Source organism: Spodoptera frugiperda, chromosome 27, assembly GCF_023101765.2.
Source record: "Spodoptera frugiperda isolate SF20-4 chromosome 27, AGI-APGP_CSIRO_Sfru_2.0, whole genome shotgun sequence".
NCBI classification, from domain to species: Eukaryota; Metazoa; Arthropoda; class Insecta; order Lepidoptera; family Noctuidae; genus Spodoptera; species Spodoptera frugiperda.
In genome coordinates, this window is record NC_064238.1 from 5,759,564 (window position 1) to 5,782,313 (window position 22,750).

The 22,750-nt window shown below is 35.7% G+C and overlaps 1 protein-coding gene across 5 annotated transcripts; it reads right to left on the bottom strand.

Moving 5' to 3' along the window:
- Positions 1–142: 142 nt before the first annotated feature.
- LOC118263409 (tyrosine-protein kinase Btk29A) lies at positions 143–22,699 on the bottom strand. Of its 5 annotated transcripts, none has more exons than XM_035575385.2 (18): positions 22,438–22,699; positions 22,193–22,349; positions 18,200–18,307; positions 13,989–14,120; positions 13,777–13,870; positions 13,182–13,370; positions 11,129–11,199; positions 10,785–10,862; positions 9,541–9,605; positions 8,979–9,044; positions 6,853–6,981; positions 6,334–6,536; positions 4,406–4,577; positions 3,664–3,829; positions 3,172–3,267; positions 2,919–3,060; positions 2,696–2,829; positions 143–2,614 (listed from the first exon to the last, which is right to left on the bottom strand). In XM_035575385.2, exons 2-18 carry the CDS (start codon positions 22,340–22,342, stop codon positions 2,513–2,515), a joined length of 2,097 nt encoding a protein of 698 aa, XP_035431278.1. In that variant the 5' UTR covers positions 22,343–22,349; positions 22,438–22,699; the 3' UTR covers positions 143–2,512. The 5 variants fall into 5 exon arrangements, with proteins under 5 accessions (XP_035431278.1, XP_035431280.1, XP_035431281.1 ...); XM_035575387.2 differs by having other exon boundaries at positions 6,343–6,536; positions 22,438–22,698; XM_035575388.2 differs by lacking the exon at positions 18,200–18,307 and having other exon boundaries at positions 22,438–22,698.
- Positions 22,700–22,750: the final 51 nt, after the last annotated feature.

The window sequence follows — 22,750 nt, forward strand, 5'->3', positions numbered from 1 at the left end:
CGGATCCCACTTGTCCGTTGCATTGCCATGAGTCGCGACGTCACAATGACGACAAAGGGGCATGTCATCAAATAATTATAATATGGAAAACGGCGCAACGGACAAGTGCTGGGGCCTATCAAGGTATCAAAATAAAAAACAGTTTTTTTTTTTTATAATTATTTTACTTGACTTAATAATTTTACAAAACAGTTATACAAACACTCGCCATACAAATGTGTAGCGAATTTTATTTGAATGCAGTATTCCTATGTATCGAGCGACATGTATCTCTACAGGCAGTAAGTAATCTTAGCCAATAGGACGTGCTAAAGTGCGTTTTAAAAACCTTATGGAGAATTATAAATCCTATTTAACGATAAATTCGTTTTTTTTTAGAACAACGCACTTAACACGTCCTCCCAGTTAAGATATCTATAAATCCGTTAATGTACTGTTATCTAATTCTGGAATGTTACATTAGTACAGTTTTTGTAAAATTTAAAACTACAGGTAGTCTTCATTTCTTCATTCGTAATTCCTATTATAGAATACCTACGTACTAAAAAAAATAAGATTTATCACAAAAAAATACATTTACTTATTATAACTTAGTGAAATTAAAATACCATTTTGTAAAAATGTTTTATAAATACTGGTACTCGAATTTCACGCCCATTTTATTTGCATTATAAACCGGAAAAAGGTCCTAAAATTATTATTTATTGAGAATTTTTATTCAGTCATAAATGCCTAAAATTAATAAGGGTCTATACATAATTGGCACATTTTCTTAGTGTCACCACCATTTCAGTATACCCCATATTCAATAAACAATAAATTGTAACACAACATGTCGCAATTACAGCAGTGATCAACTAACTAGGAACATCAAAACTTATTTTGCCAGCATTTCTTGTGGCATATAATATTATGCTTTAGCAAGATAATAAAACAAACCTAATAGGACTGACGACTACCACAAACCTACGTCCTGCGTTCCTCGCAAAGATATTTTCCATAACTCCTTTACAACCTTCATCTACTTACATAAGTTAAAATATAGAAGATTTGAATGTTCCTAAAAGCAAAGTACAGATATTCTGTAAACAACCTTCCATATTCATGTATTTTAATTTACAAAACACAGCCAAAACTCTCAGTACACATTCAATTCAATACTCCTCACCAATCATACATACTTATTTAAAAGGTATGTTTTCTAGTTGACCACCACTGCAGAGATCTACATATTCCTATGTAACTGTTCATTGCTATGCTGTGCTTACATTTACTCAATTATCTTTATCTCCTCTGAAATTTTTGTTTTCAATTTTCACAAAATGTTTAGACGGTCTTATTAATTCTCTTAATGACTAGTACTTTAAAAAGGAATGTACAAAAAATATAATCAATCGATAATTGGAATTATTTTGTGACGATTAAACTGTAAAACAGTGTTATTAAGAAATTAGGTTACACATTGTGTTGAAAACGCGCCGTGTGTGTAGTAGGAACATACGAGGATATCCAGGTTAATATGACGTGTCAACTAATCATCGACGGCATGTGCGAAGTTACAATGTCGCTGTGTACGTACCGACTAGTATATTAAATAGCTACAATATTATATTTACATTATAACTACCATGGATAATGATATGAGGATGTAAAATGATGTTTATCTAATTTTAGCCGAAATCATAGCTAACCGGCTAAAGACAAATAAAAGCTGAGTAATTAGGATAAAACTTTGTGTTTTTGCGTGTATACATTGTGGTATTAAATGTACGTTAAGTACGTATCAAAGAAACGTTCATTATTTTAATCGGATGATATTCATAAGGTCAATAGTGCTACCTGTATATTTCCTTAGAGAGATAACGCGAAGCTACTTAAATATGCATATTATTGAAAAGTGGCAGTGGACGGCTCCTACGATTACTCGCGCGGATTAAGAGTATAATAGTAATTGTGTATGTCAATTCCATTTGTGAGATCAATTCCGTGAAGTAGAGTTGTGTTATTGTCGGAAATCGATGTGCTACTGTAAGTGCTAACTGGGAAGGTGGAATGTTGACGTCACTTTCTAGAAATAGAAGTATAATTTTGTAATATTGCTTTAGTCGATATACGTATCTGCTGCAGTTTTCGAACGGGAGCTTCAAATACGCGAGTAATGCAGCCTAAATCACAAATTAACTTTGAATCAGATTTTCAAATCTATATCATCAAAATTTGTATAGTTCAAATTGGGGGCGCTCGCGGTAACCTAGCCACGAGCCAAGCTCGGCTACATTCAGTCTGGTACAAACGTATACATGACAGCTATCGTCCGCGACTGCGAGGCCAGGCTCCGCAGCGCCCCGCGCATTCCAAACGCGGCGAAAGCTACTCGAAGATCCGGGCACGGAGCGGCGCCTCACGGGGAGACGAAAGCGAGCGGCTGCTGCGGCGCGGCCGGGGGCGCGGGGGGCGCGGGCGGCGCGGGCGCCGGGGGCGCGGGCCGCAGCAGGTGCAGCAGTAGGCGCAGTCAGTCGGCCAGCACGCTGTTGGCGATGACGGCCAGCTCCTCCTTCAGCGCGCGGAACGACGGCCGCTCCTCCGGCAACCGTCGCCAGCACAACCGCATCACCTGCACCACGACACAATCTCTTACATCCACTCACTGCCGAGCCTCACTACCTCTCAGACTACGTACGGACGATATACTTACATTGTATATTTCGTTGAGACAACCCTTCGGTTTCTCTAGAAGCATGCCACGTTGAACCATTTCTGCTACCTCAGAGTTCTTCACGCGTCCATACGGTACTTTACCACAAGTAAATACTTCCCACATTAACACACCTGAAATAAAAAATACAAAATCAATTATGTTCATTTTCAAGAGCAAGTCTTTATCAAGAACTATAATAGTATTTGTAACTAATTCTTACCGAAAGCCCAAACATCTGATTTTGATGAAAAACGAGTGTAGTTGAGCACTTCGGGAGGTGCCCACTTGATTGGGAACTTTGTACCGCCAGAACTAGTGTACTGGTCGTCTAATACATATCGCGCCAAACCGAAATCGGCCACCTGGAAGTACAAAATCAGTCGTAAAAAAAATCATTAACACCTGCTTCAAGTCAGGAATAGAATGTATGTTTTATTAAATTAACGAAATACATATACAATACAATTTCATACCTTTACAACATTCTCGTCGCCGACCAAGCAATTTCTTGCAGCTAAATCTCGATGAATATAATTGTGCCTTTCTAAATACGCCATTCCTTTGCAAACCTGAAATGAAAGTTTTTTATTATACAACAAAGATCATCATGACATAATGAAGAAACGTAATATACCTACAATAACTATGTTCTAACATATATTTATTAAAAGGGTAACAAATGGAGTTTCTTGTTCGTTATCCATTTCAAGCTACACTTTGGAACGAGTACCTATACCTAGCTTCATTGACGGACAGACTGACAGTCTAGTATTTATTTCTTTATTTGTTGATGTTTCAAAAGTACCAAAGAATATGGTTTAATTGAAATAAATGATCTGACTTTGAAGATACAAAGTCTTTTATTTGAATGGCTTTCGATGTAATTTTGATAATGGTATAACTTTAATCCTTATTACTACAATATGTTTCTTACATACACAATACATATTTATAGTCTATCTTACTTGTATGCACATATCAAGCAGTACAGCTGGTCCGAGTTGGTCAGGCGACGTTCGTCGTAGGTAGTTGAAGAGAGAGCCGTGTCGCATGTACTCCGTCACTATGTATATAGGGCGGTGTTTCGAACACACGCCGTACAGCTGCACCAAGTTTTGATGTTGGAGTTTTCTGTAATCAAATTATTTAATGAAATAGATAAAGTTTTATTATTTTAAAAGGTTATGTACAGTATGGATTTTAAACATCTGTATTAAACACCTATATTAATAAATATGAATCACCGAAATGTCTGTAAGCGCATAACTCTCGAACTACTAAACCAAATTGGATATGTTATGTTAGTATGTTCGTTAAAGGGGTTTATGAAAGAAAACGAAATATTGACCTGACACATCGGTAAATGGAATGTACCACAAGATACTAAAAGATAGGTGTTACCAGGGGCGTAGCTAGCGCCGTATTTCCCGAATCTATTATACAGGGCCCCGGGCTACTGGGGCCCTCATCGTGCGTAATCATAAATTAATTTAATTTCGGAAATTTCTAAAGTCCAAATTATCGATCTTTAGGAAAATTAACGTCGTCGTAAGAGCCCCCCAAACATAGCTACACTGTTATAGAATCGGTATCTTTTTTGAGACTTGAGAGACAGGGGGTGGGAAAAGTCAGTATATGATTTTACCCCCTAAAAATTTGTTTAGGGGCACACACTACGCCACTGGGAGTAACATATTGTATACTTACGTCATGACTTTTGCCTCGTCGATAAAATCGTCTTCAGACATAGTGCCCTCCTTCATCATTTTGACGGCGGTGTCGATACGACCGCGCCACTTGCCTCGCCTCACCACGCCGAACTGGCCGGCCCCCAACTCTTCTAGTAACACTAATTCCGACGGATCTATCTCCCATTTGTCTGTAAAAACATAAAGATAATTTTAACACACACAACGTTCACCTTTTATCCCCGAAGGAATACGCAGAGGTGCGCTATATAATGTACACCCACTTTTCAACATTTGTGTTATAAATCCCATGTAATATACTGAGAAATTTTCGAATAACCGAAAAATGCCCAGTAACACTTTATCCGACCCGGGAATCGAACCCGAGACGCCTTGTCCGGCAGTCGCACTTGCGACCACTCGCAGGCAGACTACAAAATAAGTAAGCAAGTAAGAATGGTATACCTCATACTTATAATCATTAGAATCACAACTTTTTACTTTACAGCTTATTTCTATGACTAATGAAACCACAGTGATCAGTTAATTTGACATAAAAAATAAAATCGATAATGACGCTACAGCGTTTAAGATAAATCTTATTCAACGTAAAACGAGGTAAATGGAAGTATTTAATATACCACAATTATATAATTATTCTGTATGAACTTTATAGTACGGTACTACAGTTATGTTCCTTAAACACGTCAATTTTGACGTATGTTATTGTTTACTTGAACTTTGAAGTACATATTACGTTGAGGGGCAGAATGTTCCAGACCTTATAGACTGAATGTCGCCACAATAATAACATTTGTCATTCGTAAACAAAATACCGTTTAGAATACTGATTCCTTTAAACAGGTTAACTTATAATAGCCAAAATAACTTATAATACCAACTTATGCAACATACCATTATATTTGGTGACCTATTATGGGGAATCCTCAAACTAACTTTAGCCTCCATGAACATATATGGGTAGAATGAAATACCGTTGATGATTATAATTATTAATGTGTCATTTTAGTCGAATTTCCTTAAGTATCCTTTACTTAACATTTTCCGGTTTAGTATAGTGTTGGTGAAATGACTATGTTATTACTCATTTGTTAGGGAATATCATGAAACCAAAAATTGCGGAACATTTTATTGGATGATAAAACTATTAACTAGTCCTACTTATTGAAGTACATTTGAAAACTATTGTGCTCAGCTAAAATAATTGATAAAAAACCTTAACTTTTATGAATCTCATACAATGAATTTCTCTTAGTTTTTAGTTATCACTTAATATGAAATGTTTTTTTTTGGTTAAACTATAATTGGCGACTGTATAAGTACAAAACTGATATGTATTTACTGCACTTAATATTCTTTATACAGAAGCTGTTGGTAAACCTTTATTAATAAATAAAAAAAACAAAATAAATAAATTTCCTATACAGCTTAACAATATAATATAAACCTAACACTATAATATAGATAATGATTTAATAATACTCTAAAGTCACGACAGTATTATTTGAAACCACAAATTAAGTCGATAAGAGTGCAAATTAGTCAAATTACTAATACATATAATAATAATCACATAAACACACAAACACGTTAATGACTGAAACATGCAGATGAGTTTATGAACACAAAGAGAATTGCTTCCTATACTTCTTCACCAATTCGTGCCAAAAAAGGTATTTTATGGTATATGGTAAACGAGCAGACGGATCACCTGATGGTAAGCATTCGCCGCCGCTTATACACTCGAAACACCGGAGGCGTTACAAGTGCGTTGCTGGCCTTTTGGGGGTTGGAATTTAAGGGTTGTTGGGGAATCAGGGATTGGGAAGATTGGTAATTGAGCCTCCGTAGGTAGCAATTCTCTTAAATTTCTGAGTTCTTATGTTGTTGTTAGGAGTTAGTAGATGACATTGATGGGTGACTAACCGTACTGACCATGCGAGAGTCCGGCAGTGGGTGGCGCGGGCCGGTCACAGGGCGTAGTCTTCAGCCGGGAACACAGGCCTCCGCTATTGTGCTTGTGGTAGTTTATAAGGTCCGGAATGCTCGCACAGCAATGCTTGTCCGATAGATAGAACTCGCCGCGACTGTTCTGCTTTATATGGTAGTGCTTCGTTTGAGGGTGGTAGCTGGAATCATTGGTTATATATATTATAGTTTCACAAGTAAATAAAACAATCGGAAGGACGTTTGAAAGATGTCGAAATGAAGTTTTATAAAATGGACTCTTCAATTACTGGTGACCACATTGTATCCACTATTCAAGTCAATATTGTTTTAATGAAAATGTTACTTGGACTTAACAAATAATTTTTCGTTTCGAACAACCAGTTACTAAAGCATAGAAATTCAAAGTTTAAATGATCTTGACAACGTGCCAAGGTGTTAAATGGCAACCTTATAAATATTGCAAAAGTAGTGAGTGACATTTATTTAGATACTTACACTTTGGTAAATAAGGAGAGAGTGTACATGCCCTTGGTGGACGAATTACGTACTACAAAGCAGCCCTCTTTGTCCTCCTGTTTGAGGAGGGACTCTGCACGTTGTCGCGACATCTCGCCAACGTACCATCTGTGCACAGAGAATTATAATGCGTTACCGTACCGGATAAACTTGATAAACCTTCGAGAATTATCGGGGCTATACATCCGAGTTCCTGAATGAATAAATGATTTAATACTTTTTTAAGGGAGGAAAATCATCCAATGCTATCTCCCGCCTTAGGCGAGGCGACAGGGAGTGTCAGACTCTTACTGGCTAAAACAATCCCAGTCCTGTACTTCCTGCTTTTCGAGCCGGAGCCTCGGCAAACCGCTAGGTAGTCCGCAGCCCCGGATCAGGAAATTATTCGAAAGATCAGTGCATATTAGGAAATGGACTAGAATAAGAAAACCTATAGGTACTAACAACCTTGAAAGGACATAGCTCAAAAAATCTAAATTCATATACAAAAGGTAGTAATTGCAATAAAAATAATAAGCAATCTTTGACAGAAGACTACAGATCGCTATCTACATATTTTACACTACAAACTTCAATATATATTTATATGTCTATTGAAACAGTTTACAACTTCACATGGAATTGTTCGTCGTTCTCATTCTGTCAACGACGAGCAATACGCGCATCGAATACGTATAGCAGAACCTTGACAATTGTAACGTTTAACAAAACCACGAGATAACAATTCAAGTACATCCATTTTAAAGTTGATTACAATTTTTGTTATTATGATAAATAGGTTTACTTTATGTTTTTACTGCTGACTAGTGTCAGAATTGAGTTGGAAGTTTAAATGAGATTTCCGCTTTAGTAAAGTATAAAGGACTAATGTTCAAGTACTGAATCGCCACTGTATTTTAAGACGCTCTCAAGAATATTATTACTAATTCTTTATAAAAGAAAGAGATAGCACGATATTTAAGTAAAACTTAAAATTGATTAGCGATTCAGATTTCGGACGTAAGTTTACATAGTGTGGTCATATTCCTCCTTTCAGTTTGTTTTGTTATTTTTTTTATAACTACTAAAGTTCTCAAAGATATCAACATAGAGTTAGAAGTACATTATGGGGTTTGAATAGAAGTCTGGAAATAAATTAGACATAATAGTATGTCTAATATATACTATGTCTAAGGACTACATCAGCCGATCTAGATCTCTAGTGTGCATTTGGTCGAGTGAACCTATATTACTGATATTAGCTACTTCCGCGCGGTTTCACCCGCTCTGCTTGGCTCCTATTGGTCATAGCGTGATGTTTTATAGCCTATAGCCTTCCTCGATAAATGCACTACCCAACACAAAAAGAATTATTCAAATCGGACCAGTAGTTCCGGAGATTAGAGCGTTCAAACAAACAAACAATCAAACAAACTCTTCAGGTTTATAATATTATATATAAGTAAGTATAGATTTTAACAGTAGCTCACTAAAACCTCACGCCTTTATCCCATAGTGAGTAGGCATTTTCATCAGTAAATATAAATACGTGTTACAAAAGGGGGAAATAATAACGCTAAAACTATATTAACAGACTGGTCCATAACAAATAATATGATTTAAATCAGTGCCAAAGATTCATCTCGATTCTCTAAAAATATCCTGTAATTTTATTGATTTAATGTAGTTTTTGTTTCCCTATACGTTTATACATAGGTACTGAATTGAACGATAGGCTCAATGATAATTCAAAATAAGTAATACATACAAAATGTTATTTATGTTAAACAGTTTTAATGTGTTCTTTTTAACCCTTCAAGACCTTTCGTTTCATACTCATAATGAAGATAGTTGTAAAATAGATTATATTGTATGGTCATCAAGATTAAGAGTGTTTACCAAAAATCAGATCAATGTGTAGTCAGGAAGGGAGTAAAATTCCTATTATTAAATTCAAAGTAAAACCGCTTAATAATCTCAACCATTTTTGGAACAAAATGACGTGAGTCAGCTCAAAACTCTAGAGTACAGATTCCAATTATGTTTCCTCGAAAATAAATGTAATATCTTTAGGGAAGAGGAAATGCAATTACTGTGAAAATATAATTAAAATTAATAATACTTACTCATATTTCTGTAATCCTATTGTTTCTTTTTCCTTAACGTAATTACTCGGTATGTAGCCAACCGCCCTAGAAAGGAGGTAAATTGGATTAATAAACATCGATAAAAATAAAAAAGAACAATTTTAAAGGTGCTTTACTACTCTGGGGTAGTTTAATAACGCGACTCTTTAAAGTTAATCACTTTTATTGTTAATTTACATACTTTTCCGACATTATTCTTCGGTTACGACTAATCACTACACCTAAAACTGTACAAAACATCTTGATACAAAATGGCGTACAATAGTAAGAATGTTCTAGATCAAAATGGTGGCGTGATATAGAGCCCCGGAGGATTTGACAACACGTCCGTACGCGTCGGTGGTTGGGGTGCTCTCTCTCTTACCGCTCGCAATGGCTGCGCTGGCGCGCGAGGTTGCGGCGGTCGGGAGGGGTGGTCGTTCCCGCGCGCTCATTGGGCGTCTGTGTGACGTCGCAACCACAGAGTAATCACACCATAGACTACGTTACGTTGTTTTTTTAATACTCGCGCTACACAATTAAATATAATAAAGAAGATTACCCATTCTCATCTTTCACTTTCCACCAATGATCTTGGGAGTCATCTATAACTTCGTATTCGGCACCCTACAAACAGAAGAACAAGATTTTGTTAATAAACGGCTGGGTACATTAATTAAGTAATAACCCTCCTTCTGGCGCAGTCGGGTAAAAAGTGCACAAGTGCCTACTGGTAGAAGTGGGTACGACAGTGCAAAGTCGAATACTTGGATCAGGTAAATTATATTATTATACTAGCAGACCCGGCAAACGTTGTTTTCCCTTATAAATTATTTCTAGAAAATAGATATTAGCCGATTCCCAGACCTACTGAATACGCAAAATTTTATATATTGGATTATAATTATGTATTATTATTGGGCTTATCGAAATTCTAGTTAATACTATCTATCTTGTACTTAATTGTATTCAGACTTTAGTCATGGGTCTGCAATTGAAACACCAACCTCTCACTAAAATAAAGGAATCTTTTTAAGGAAACCCTGAGCTATGATAAGTGACAATTAATAACATTATTTTAATTTTACCAACCTAATAATGACATTTAAACATACAGAAAAGGGATTACTATAGGTGCTCCTTCACACTAAGTAACTTTTAGTTAAGTGGTTGGTCAAAACGACTATGGTTGAAATTTATAAGTAACTAATCCATTTACTAACAAAGGTAAACGCCCATATAGTCTTATGGGAAATAATTAACTTCATATTATGATGTCAAAACTACAAATACCCAGAATATAAATCGCACATTGTAAATCTAATTTGTAGTAGCAGAGTCAATAACAGAACAAATCTTTTGTGCAGATGAGGTTACAACTATTGTCATTCAAATTTAACATTTATTCAATAGAATAAACTAACTACTAAATGCTAACGTAACTCATGTTGTGTCAAACATTTTTTGTCTAACACCAAAATAGACATTCGCTATATTTTCAAAGATAATGGTCCAAATAAAAAAAGCGATCTTTAGATAATTGCCCTGGCGTTGTACGTTAGTTTTTTGTGTACACAACCCACGGATTTTACCCAAAACTTATTTTACTTTACTCTTGATTAATAATGACTATTAACTTTTTTGACTCCCATTCACGGCAATGTAGTGAAAACATTTGTTCATTTGAAATGCTTGGCTTTTGACACTTAAGACCCGCCTACACTGAGATTATATTTATAGAAGGTACCTAAAATATCATATGACGCGTAGGGCCCTTAGGTACGGTACTTCAAGGGATAAACTTACCTTTTCTAATGAGAGATCTCCACTTTCAATAGCCCTGAAGGGATATAGAGCTACCACGACTTTGGTTCTCTGCTTCTCCTGTAAATAATATCGTATTTTTTAAATAATGATACTCAAAGTAAAATAAATGACACTTGCATATATGTACATCATTAATTTTCTATATACGGTAAGCTTTGGCTTTTCAAATTTGATATGAACTAAATAGGGTCTTACATGAAACAGTGATAAATTGTATTCACAAATTGAGTCAAGTTTTTGGATACAAATCTTGCTAGTTATTGCTTCAGGATAGATTACAGTACATAGTGTTGATAAATTAGGCTAATTGCATAGTTATTTACCTTTGGCTTGGCAGAGGGAGTGCCTGGAGGAGCGCCGCCTCCCCCGGGCATCGTGACTGCCGCCGTGACCGCTAAAACCAAAACCAATTTCACAATCTAGAAAAATAATAACTTGCAATACACATTACATTCCTATTAAGAAATATTGCTTAATGCTATGCTAATGTCTTTTATAATAGTAGTTAATTTTATTAACATTAAACCAATTGATAGTCCTACACATAAATTCCTGTTTTTGTGAACACATCAAGCTAAAGTCATTTATTTTATAACTCGAATGTTTCTGCTTTTTGTGCAAACTAATTGTCATAAAACCTCAATAAAGATAAAAGGTGTTGGTGCAACGTAATGTAAGTTGAAACAATACAATTAAGTATGCGGATAACACCTTCGAAATCGATAGCCCGTTTTCCTTTACAAAGATCTCGTTTGTGAACCGCAAAACCATTCGTTATGCTAAGGTCACGAAACTGGTGATACTTTTGACAGAAATTATCATAAAAATTAAATAATTAGCACCAACATATTTCAAGTTCGGGTAAAATGTTACCAGGCTAATAATGAGGAACTTGTTATAAGATAAATATCAACATGAGAACAGGCGCTTAAATGTCAGCCTTAGAATTTGAACAAAAATAATCAGTCACAACAATGACAAGATGTTAGAGCAACGAAGGTCAGAAGCATCCCGTATTTGGCTGGTAATCACGCCTATAGTCTTTGCTAGAAAGTAGGACCACCTTAAAAGTGATGGTGTGATAACCAACTTCACAAATGAACACTTCAATGAGCACAATAACAAACCATTGCAGAAACATCTTATAGCTAATACACTAAGAAATGACCTATATCCATGGCACAAGGAGCACTATCCTTAAACACTGCGGTATCAGAAACACTGCACAGTATCACTTTTGTGGGCATTACACAAACGCATTACATTACACCTGACCAAGACAAGAAAGTGAGTGCAACGAGACCAGTGAACGCAACCGAAGGCGACGAGGCCAAATAAATAAAGGTCAGACGAAATGTACCATGTAATGTACCCTCTAGAGCCGGGAGGATCGACGCCAACGAGAGACATGGTATTTTTGACTTCTTCTTAGTCACCATCGGTTCGTCTTCGGATTTATTAGGCAACATGGGAACGGGACTTTGAGACCGGACGTCCGCGCGCGACACCTCGCTCCGACTGCCTACAAACGTGTCCAAGTACCGCGGCGAAGGTAAAGCGCAATACATAACAGTGCTGCCTCCGATACGGCACGTAACACGTGATTGAGACAACTTTTATTCGTTGTAACTGGTTACATTTTTGTAAGAACAACATCATTAAACAAATAATTGTTTAATAAATATTAAATTAATGTTCTTTTTCTTTTTGTGTTTATGGATCACGCAAAAATATAAGTATGGATTTGACATTTTAAATAATAGTAACTGTGTTCCAACAACATTCTATAATATTTGATTCGGCAACAAAAAAAAAAGCTTCTACAAATATGGGCCGACAAGTCCACAACATGACATTTAGGTATAACTGTAACCCATATAAATATATTTACGACGTTCCATGGAGAACTAGGCTTTATAGTTGTCGAGACGAGGAGCGAGGGCTCAAAGATGGTCGCGCTCGGCCTACATTCACCATTCGATGCGCGCGCGCAGGCGGTGCTCGTTCTCCCTTTCACTTACTGGTCTCTTGTGGTGTGGAAAAGAGACGAAAAATTTATACAAACGTCATTAACGGCAATTGACTCGCTTGGATATAATACCATCTTCAAGTTCTTCAACAGAAGCCTTGCGTTTGCAATGACCAACTGTTTTTTGTAGAGTTATCTCGAATGATAATTGCTATGAGTATCTTTTATGAATATTTAATACCTGTGTATGTTTTTATTTCTAAAAATGTATACTGTTTAAATTCAAAACGGATATATGGAGAGAAGTCGATACTATTTAGATTTTTTATTTTTATTTTCAGGACCTAGAAAGTACATACTATAAATAATCGAAGATTATAAATTTTTTTACTTGATGATATACCCACGTGTTACGTCGTTCGACAATCGGTTGTCTTGCGGTGGTGTGAGCAAGTCAAGGTCAGACTCTATGAGCGTCCAGAGGTCTGCGTCTGCGCAGCCGGGGGCGGAGCGTCGCTCCGCGTCACAGCAGCTCCAGCGCCGCGCCGACCACGCGCCGGGGTGGTACCGACTTCGACGTCCACTCACTGCGCAGACTGTAACCCACCATGCCTTTACACTTTCTCCTGACCTATAAATGCTGTCAGTCTTGTTGCATGCAAAGCTTCTTAGCTCACAAACTTTCACAGCTTTTTTTTCTTAGATGATTATGACTAAGAAGGCTCTCTATGCAGTATAGTGGCGGTTCTATTTACTTTGTAATTTATAACGGAAATACCAAACTATGTCGTTGGGCTTGTTGTATTGGTATGACTAATTTTTATTCATCGTCATTTCGTTTATTTACTTTAAATTGAAATAAACAAAAACAAAGAGCGTTTACTTGATTTAGACATTGAATACAGTACGAGTGACAAAGTAAACAATACAAGTTGTCAGTGGCAGGGTTTACCTACGTCACACGTAATAAACGACGTTATGTAATCGTGGGTGGGTACGTACCCGATCTGATTGTGTGGATCCACTGCAGGCGTTCCTTATGATCACCGGCGACGAGGTACAGTGTGTAGTCAGTGTTTTGTTCCGAGTACCCCACCTGACCGAGCACACAATTTTTTTCATATAAAACCATAAACTATAACTTTACAACTAAACAATCAAGATGTCAAAACGCACTCAAAAATATGCACTGTTTATGTCGTGTGATATATTACCTGAAAGGGATATCTATAAACTGGGCTCTTCTCACCGTCACCCTCAGGTATGTGTTTGCTTAGTCCCCCCAACTGCGCTTGCTCCACTGTATGGATTGCACCCGTGTCGATGCGCCCGCGCTCCTTCCGTCTCTATCACACACGACATAATAAAACATTGTATAATCAATTTGAAACGTATTTTCCACAATTGAACCAAACAATCGCGAACCTTTCGTCACACCCTACTCGAGAAAACTTTAATAATTTTAAGATTCAAGGAAGTCCTGGCGTCCTTTCAAGGCACGACGCACAACATCAGGTCACCTTATAGTTATACTGTTTGTAAGCGCCTCAACACCCATCAGTAGGTAACGTCTTGACGTCAATTAGCTATTATACCGAGGTCATATTTGATTGTTTACGGTATCGAAATGAACGCTACTAGACTACACAATGTTTGAATAAGTTATGTTTAGATACGCTTTATGGGTATCCTTTGGTGCAACAGGAAAATACTGCAGAAATAGAAGAAGGCGATACAGAACCTTTAGCTATGGCTTTTGGCTATGTGAATTTCAACTACCAAAATAATAATTTGGAGCTTAAGGAAAAAAATAGGCTTTTTCTTTCTTGAATGGCAAAAAAGTGTGTTATTCTTAAACGCTTTCTCGTCGCCGTTTTAATCTCCTGTCAAAAATGTCACAAGAGTGGCGCAGATTAATGAATAAGCAAAAATGTTTTAAATTCGATTAAACATGTACAAAAGAATGAAGTAGTTCACGCTACAGTTCCCACTAATTGAATTTGGGTTGGAACTGGAAGCTCTGACATTTTTCAGAGCCGAGCGCCAATTTCGCTGATGCGTAAAAATTTCCATATTCAGCTGCTTTCCTCACTGAATTTCGACATTTTAATTCAACTAAAGTGACAAGAATGTTAAGTAGGAACCGTTTAAGCAAGAATAAAATATGGTATCGTGATCTGTAAAAAGTGGGTTCTTCCAATATACGTAATGATGGACGGCGGGTCGAAGAACGTAAGTACGTATAACACATTAGTGTGTCGGGTAGCAGACCGCGATAAGAGCAATGACTGGACTGGCGCCGTGCCAAGCGACTAGCAAGCAGCCCTCTCTAAGTAACACACTACACCAATTACCGACATCACAACCTGTCCCGGAACACTTACTTAACTTTATTTACGCGACAGTTTTTGCAAACAGTCGCTCGTATCTACATCGACCATACAGCCGACTATTTGGTCTATTTGTCCCTGTTCAGTTTAGTTTTGAAAACTGGACCATAACCAGATTTTTTTTTTTCATTAACTTATAAGGCAATTGTGTTTGGCTACACAATCAAATATCTTGTACTAACAATTGATGCTGAAGAACGAGTTCATCAGTACGAATGCAGATCCTCTATCGAATTTACCTCACGTCAGATAGCATGATCTAATAATATTCTGAAAGCGCACAACGGGTGAGCACCGGGTGCCGTAATGAATCAAATCACCGAGTTGATTTCCTGCAGGGAATACACCGACGTTTCCAGGTACCCAAAGAATATAGCTATCACAGATATAGTAATTTGATCCTAATCGAATCTTACTTTCTGTGTTTCGTACATAACTTAACGGTGATTTTACTGAAATAGCTTCGATAGCTCAACATATAGTTACAAGTTTTTTAAAATATAAATATTGATCCAATTGTTGCAACATAATTTGATATAATAAATTGGTTTGATTAAAGTCTTAGAACATGTTCTCACGCAAAATGAAAATACAGGACTAAAAGCACTAAGAATCTTTGGAGTGAACTGAAACAACAAAGCTTGAAGCTGAGACGCGGTAGAGTGAACCTTTTTCAAACAATTAGCGGGCGTCATGGAGGGCTCTCCATTAAAATTGCTCACATAACGAGGGACCACACGCGGCATGACGGTACATACATTACGGCGAAGTGCGAGGGGTTGACGGAGCACGGTGTGGGGAATGATTGCCAAGTCTATTTAAGCGCGGGAGGGCCGACTACGACACACTTTTTGTTTATTTTACTGCACTTTTCAAGCGTTCTGTGCCCGTGCACAGTTTAATACATCAAGCAATGTCAGATGCTTTTCACTTTCTTTCGTTTTGTGGTTGATTATGCTTTACATCACTGCTGGTGCTTTAGCATTATTTTTTTGAGAGCCATTTACGGTATTACTTGTTTAATATAGTAGAAAAGTAAAATCGGCAAATCTCGCGTCTGCTATCATTTTGTAATGAGATAATCTCCAAGAAACAGATTGATTAGATGCTCAATTCTTTCAAACAATGCTGAACAAATAATGTAATTATTGGTATTTTCTTAATTTAAAATTATTTTTGCTCTATAATTACGCATATGAGCGTTAGCGGTTCTATAGATTCAGGATAATTTATGGTCAGAAATAACATCAAATACACTAAATACAAACGAAATTATTTCCTGTTAATTAAGCCATTTATATTTTATTAAAAGTATAGACAAACGTGTCGTAGTCACGATAGTTAAGTGTCGAGTCCCTGGGATTGATTGGATAGAGAATCTGATCACGGTAATTTAAGCTGCGTTTAAAACGTCGCGGACGAACACGAAATGGTCACGGTAAACGATAATAAAATCCAAACCAAAAGCGGCATAGTATCAAAATATCACACGATTAATTTTTTAATCAGAATATAAACGCCAATTTAGTATAGGTATGTAAAAAGCTGTTTTTACGTAGGTGGAAACTGAAAAAGGAATGCGCACGTACCTATTTGGTCACCGGTTCGATGTCTCAATAACTCCAAAAGAAAGACATTTGTAACTACACTATGAGTTGAAAAACGCATCAATCAGAAACATTGCGTGTGTGGTTCAAAGTGAGGGCAAAGTGGGTGTGATGGAGGTGTGAGTGATTGGTATTTTACCAGCGGTGGTTCGGGTGCGGTGCGGGCCGGCGACGGACGGTGTTGCGGAACTGCCGCTGCCGCCGCCCGGCGTCGCGCCCCACGACAGACACACCCAGCTCGCGCATGCGCTCCCACACCACACATTCACCCCTACGTCCTCCAGCTTTCATTTAAAACGTCGAACAAAACTAACATTACCTGCGCGTCCTAGTGTTTTACTACAACCACTGAATTCTATGTCTATTTTTAGCTGAATTCAAACCGTACAGGAGTTGATCAATGCGGTATTTTACTTTTAATTATCCATATGAATGAGATCAGCGACATTGCGTTTCGCGATTGTTACCATCTTAGTCTGCCCACACACGAAATGAAAACTATAATTAAATGAATTGATAAAGTCATTTAGAGGCTAACATTTTAAATAAATATATACATATGCTCTCTCAATTATTTATAACATAATCTTGGCGGCTTTACATGCAATTTGATCGTAAACGTAATGCAAATGACGTGACTTTCACGCACGACTTGCATCTACAGTCACTAAAACGGAAATATGGTAGGTCGTAGACAACGTAACCACTGCATTAGCTCAGCTCTATGCAAGATGGAATATGGTCATCTCTTAAGTGTTTAGAGACACTTCTAGAAAGGAACCATATAAACGTAAATGTGCAGCAGCACAAAATGGTTATATCTCGGTTATCTAATTTATATTTACGATAGCTAATAAGTAGATACATAAGGTACCCATAATAAGGCATGGAAAGATAGACAGGTAGAGTCAGAAAATAATAATAATTCACTGAAAAACTCAATCTTTAACACAATTTTGTAATTAATTGTTGTTTGTTAGTAAAAAAATTAAAATATAAGTCTGTCAAAATCCCCAAAATACTAAATAAATACTGAAACATTGCACACTGTGAAATTAATGTTGTTACTGCAGTTAGCGATCCCCTGTGAACATAAACCAAGTATAATTTGGCGCATTTACGTAAATTATGTGAACAGCAAAATCTAATTTGTACTTAATTGAAAATTACTACATCTTTAAAACATTAAGTTTTCACTTCACTTTCGTCGCTTCGGTTTTACCGTGACACTATTAGAGCGACGTCATTCAATGGCGTAATAATAGGATGCATTATGACATTATGACAAGTACTGATTGACGCATGAATTATCCTTTTGCCCACAAATAACTGTCGTAGGCGCTAATATCGTCATGTTTACAACAGAGCCTACTGACCTATGAAACGTAGTGATTTTGCTATTTGTAATACTAAAATGGATTGACTGACCACGTCTGCCGTATGTCTGAAGAGCCGAAGGCCAAAGTTAGTACGCAGTGGTCTCCTTATACAGCGTCGCAACGCTGCACTCGACCAGGTAGGGAAAGGCGGGACGAGCTGGTCAAAATGAAATTAAAAAACTATTAGTTCAATTACGCTACCCGATGTTTTTGTAATTGGGTGAAAACTTATTTCCTTAAAGAAAAGAAGTTTACTACTCTCGACATTCATAATTATTTATTAGTTACCGTTTGGTTTATGTAATTCTCATGGCTGGAATTTATGTACTAGCTAGGTAACTAGCTAGATTTAATAAAATAACGTTGATAAATAATAGATCTTTTGCAAATCGATTTCAGTAGGTATTTCAATGTGCATTTATTGCTATTCTTAGGAAGAATTCATACGAGAGTTGACACAAATGGTGCGCTATTGACGTCACTTTACACTTCGACAGCACTTTATTACGCTGTATCTTGGGATTTCACGCAAAACTGTTTCCAACCTGAGCTGTAAATAAAAGTAGGTAGGTACCGTATATGGGTTTAGTTAGAATATTTTGTTTACAAATTCAACTATATTAAAAGGTTTGACATACATATAAAATCTAATTAAAGGATTAATTTGTCCATGAATCTTTTTTATTTGACATAGATCTAGATCACACGTGAAGATTAAGTCAGAAATTACTATTGAAAAGCAACGCAACTACACGCAATCGTTGCTCAATGAAATGTGTCATAGACTCATAGCTCTACTTATCACATTATGTCAACATAAAAAGTGACTAAACACGTGTTTCATGCGACGTATTTAAATAGAACATTTCAATAGCATGTTTTATAGGTAAACCATCCTAAATAAAGATGTTCGCAGTGCAGTGAGGCTTCAGTCCTACCGCCTTTCTCCAAAGCGAATGCGCACAGGTTAAAGTTTATACAGCGTGCTCGTTCCTCGAAAGCTTAACTTTAGATCTGATAAGCACCCGATAGCTAAAATAATATCGTTTAATACTAGCACTTAGAACTCATATCTAGCTAATTATGAGGATCTGCACGTCAGTCCGACAGCGAGCATTCTAAGCAAATGTTGCGTGCGCAAACCATAAAACAAATGATTTTGCCTAATGCATCTCTAGATCTAGAAAACCACATTTACTTATTGATTCATAAGAAAAAAAAATATAGTGATTAAAGTTAATTTAATTGTACACCTAATATTTGAATAAAGCTTGTGTCATGTTTGTGTGCCAAAGATGCCTAAAACGGTCCTCGGTGCCTCCAATGTTTGTCAGTATAAAAAGGCTTAATATCAACACTAGTATTTAATTCTTTTTCCACGTTTTTTGTTCCTGTCTCTAAAGCCGTTCTAAGAGTACAAATCCAAGGCTTATTTGAATGAACCGTAATTAGTTTGTGAATCATATCTTGCGTTTGGTGCTGATGTTCAATTATTCCACATGGCTGACTACCTGCGCACTGGAATTCTTTTGTTATTACACTACCACTAAGCTGTCCAAGTTTTTGTTTAGCCGGAATATAGCAGGATAAGTGGATAACATTTTTTAAGTATCTTAAGTGGTGATCTGTCCACATCTTGGTTACATACGCACGATTTTTTTTCGGTTTGCGATCATCATCGTTTACTAATTGCTTTAGTGATTATATTTGAAAATCAAACAATCATTGAATAATGTTTCGGACATTTTATATGCGAAGAATTTCTTCATAATCAGAAAGTAAATGGTCTAACGGTAGGACCCCTTCCTGAACTCCAAACACGAGTCTTATTAGCTTATTAAAAACGTACCTAATAAGTACTTATTTTGTTCGATCGAAATGTAAAATACAAAGCGTTTGTCGGTTTGGTCCGATATCAGTCTGTTTTTCTCAAAAACGCATAGTTAGATGTGTTTAGATGAAATTGGTACCAATTTTAAGGGTTTGCGAGCCCTCTGAGGTGTAAGTAAATCAAACTTTTAAATTAAGGTCCAATACGTATGTTATGTCGGTTTGGGGTTATTTATGCCACAAATTGCCGCATGTCTTGAGAGTTGAACGTAAATCAAAATCTAACTCGATTTTCTCTTACTGACCTATAATAAGTACAAGAACAACTTATAGGGGAAAAAAATGTGTTCGCTGCAAACACGAAAATTACGTGGACATGGATCGAAAACCGGATATTTTTAACTGCAAATTACAACATAAAAATAGTTAAGCTTACGTAAAATAGTAACAATACCGTATTTTCCCTTATTTATTAAACATATTTGTTAAATACCAACATAATATTTAATACATTTTTATTCCTTATGAGTAATAAAAAAAAACAAATATAAATGATCTAATCAGTACAAGATTATTTTTGGGTTCTCATTTTCATAACAGATTTTTTTTTTTCTTTGATACCAACTATATTCATATTTCATAAATACAGTTCATCAAAATCTTAAGGATTTGTGTTCTCAAAGAATAGGTATTGTATTGGAAGCATAAACAAACGAAAATTTCAATAGTTAAAGGTCTATGATTCAACCTCTGATGATGACCCTAATTTTTTAGTATTGTTCTTTGTCATGTTGCCAAAACATAAAGAGAAAAACATTTCTTTTTTTTTTGTTGTTTTTTTTATTGTGATTTTTTTTACAGATTTCCTATGAGTGAGTTAATATAATAATAGGTGTATATAGTTTTCTATTAAAATGGATGTAGCTTGAATATTGTGTTGTTACATAATCAGTTATAGGATATTTTAAAGAATTCCATAGCCAAAGGATAAAATTTGACACTATTGCTAAGACAGGTTGGCGTAGTGGCTGGGTAACCACTCTGTGTGATCCACAAATTGATGATTTTTGGGTCTGGGTATATTTTTAAACACACCCAGGACACTGGAGGAAATCCTAGAGAGGGGTTGCATTAAAATAAAAAATTGCTATGACTGTTCATCCATGTGTCTGTGTTTACATTTGTCAACAGCTGGTACCTTATCAAACCTCATAGTAACACAGTTGAAATTTTCAAAGAAATAAACTATATCAACATCTTACCGTTGTTAGGAATTAGGGAGATTGAGGAAAGGGTTAATTGGTATAATGGTTACAGAAATTTTATTACATATATGTGTTAATAAGGTATTATTTTTACCCATTAGGTAACTATGAAATCCTTTTTAAAAAGATCTAATTCTGAAAACCTCACCAGTCATGCAAGGACCTCCACCATTACTTGTACTAAGATCTCATATGCTCAATTTATATGCAAAAACTTACTTAGATTTTTTTTTTAATATAGTTAACTAAGGATTTTTTTAATATAACTAATATTATAGACTATTTACAGTAGCAATAAACAATGGTATTAATTACAAACTAAAGAGATAAGACAATAAACACAATTATTCATTTTTTAGAATAGTATTTTTATAAAACAGATAAGATAATAGATAACTATATTCAGTATAAAGTATTTTTTTAAATGAGGACAGGCAATAAACATAATTATAAGATAAAATGTATTAAACAATATAAAGATATTGTTAAATAGATATATAATATTTTAAATAATTTTGATCGGACTAACAGACTAGTTTGAATTATCATGCCAAAATGGATATGTACCAAGTAATTATTTAAATACATAACCTGACTCCTATAGGACTAATTATTTACAGATTACTAATTTTTTAGTTACTAATCTATTTTAATTACTAATACTATTTTTTTATAGATATTAAATATTACTTTTATCAATTTCTATTTTATATAGCACCTACACTTACCTTAATGTTTTAAGAACTCCTTAGCAGCATAAAAATAATAGAAACAGATTATAAATGGTGGTTCATTGAAGAACTACACTTTGGCAAACTAGGGGAATAGTTAAATTCCATTTTAGGTAAAATGCTAATAAGGAAAATTATATTTTGATAGGTAACAAATTATAAGTATGTTTTATGAAAGTAATAGTTTAGTAATCTAAGTAGATCAATCAAATTTACCTCGCCATCCGTGTCATAATAAATAAGTGCTCGGCGAGTCAGAACCAGCCAGCGTTCCTTGTAGTTGACCGGTGTAAATAGCTTTTTATTTTGAGACCTCTTGACCATAAACGCTTGTAATATTACTTCATCGTCATCTTTTCCAGCCATTTTAAGCCTGAAGCGTAATATCATATGTTAAATAACATAATAAACACTCAAAATACCGGCAATATCACTAATAAAACACGTAAAGCCTTACATACCTTCAAACAACCTAATCCATCACAATATCACAAATAGACGAGTATTTTAACTGAATAAATAAATATCTTGACAATAAACACAAGTTAGTCTCAATTATATTTACTAACTTTTCATAACTACACAACACAGCAGACAACGTAAATTGCGGCAGTAGTTACTTCATTTAATTACTTTTCAGCCTAAAAATATTATTCTAAAACGAAGCAAGAAAATTACTTTACTCGCAAAATGAGTAATTTGAACGAATTTACTGAATGAATGACAGAATGATTTGATTTACTTTTGACATTACAAGATACCACCTTGTAAGAT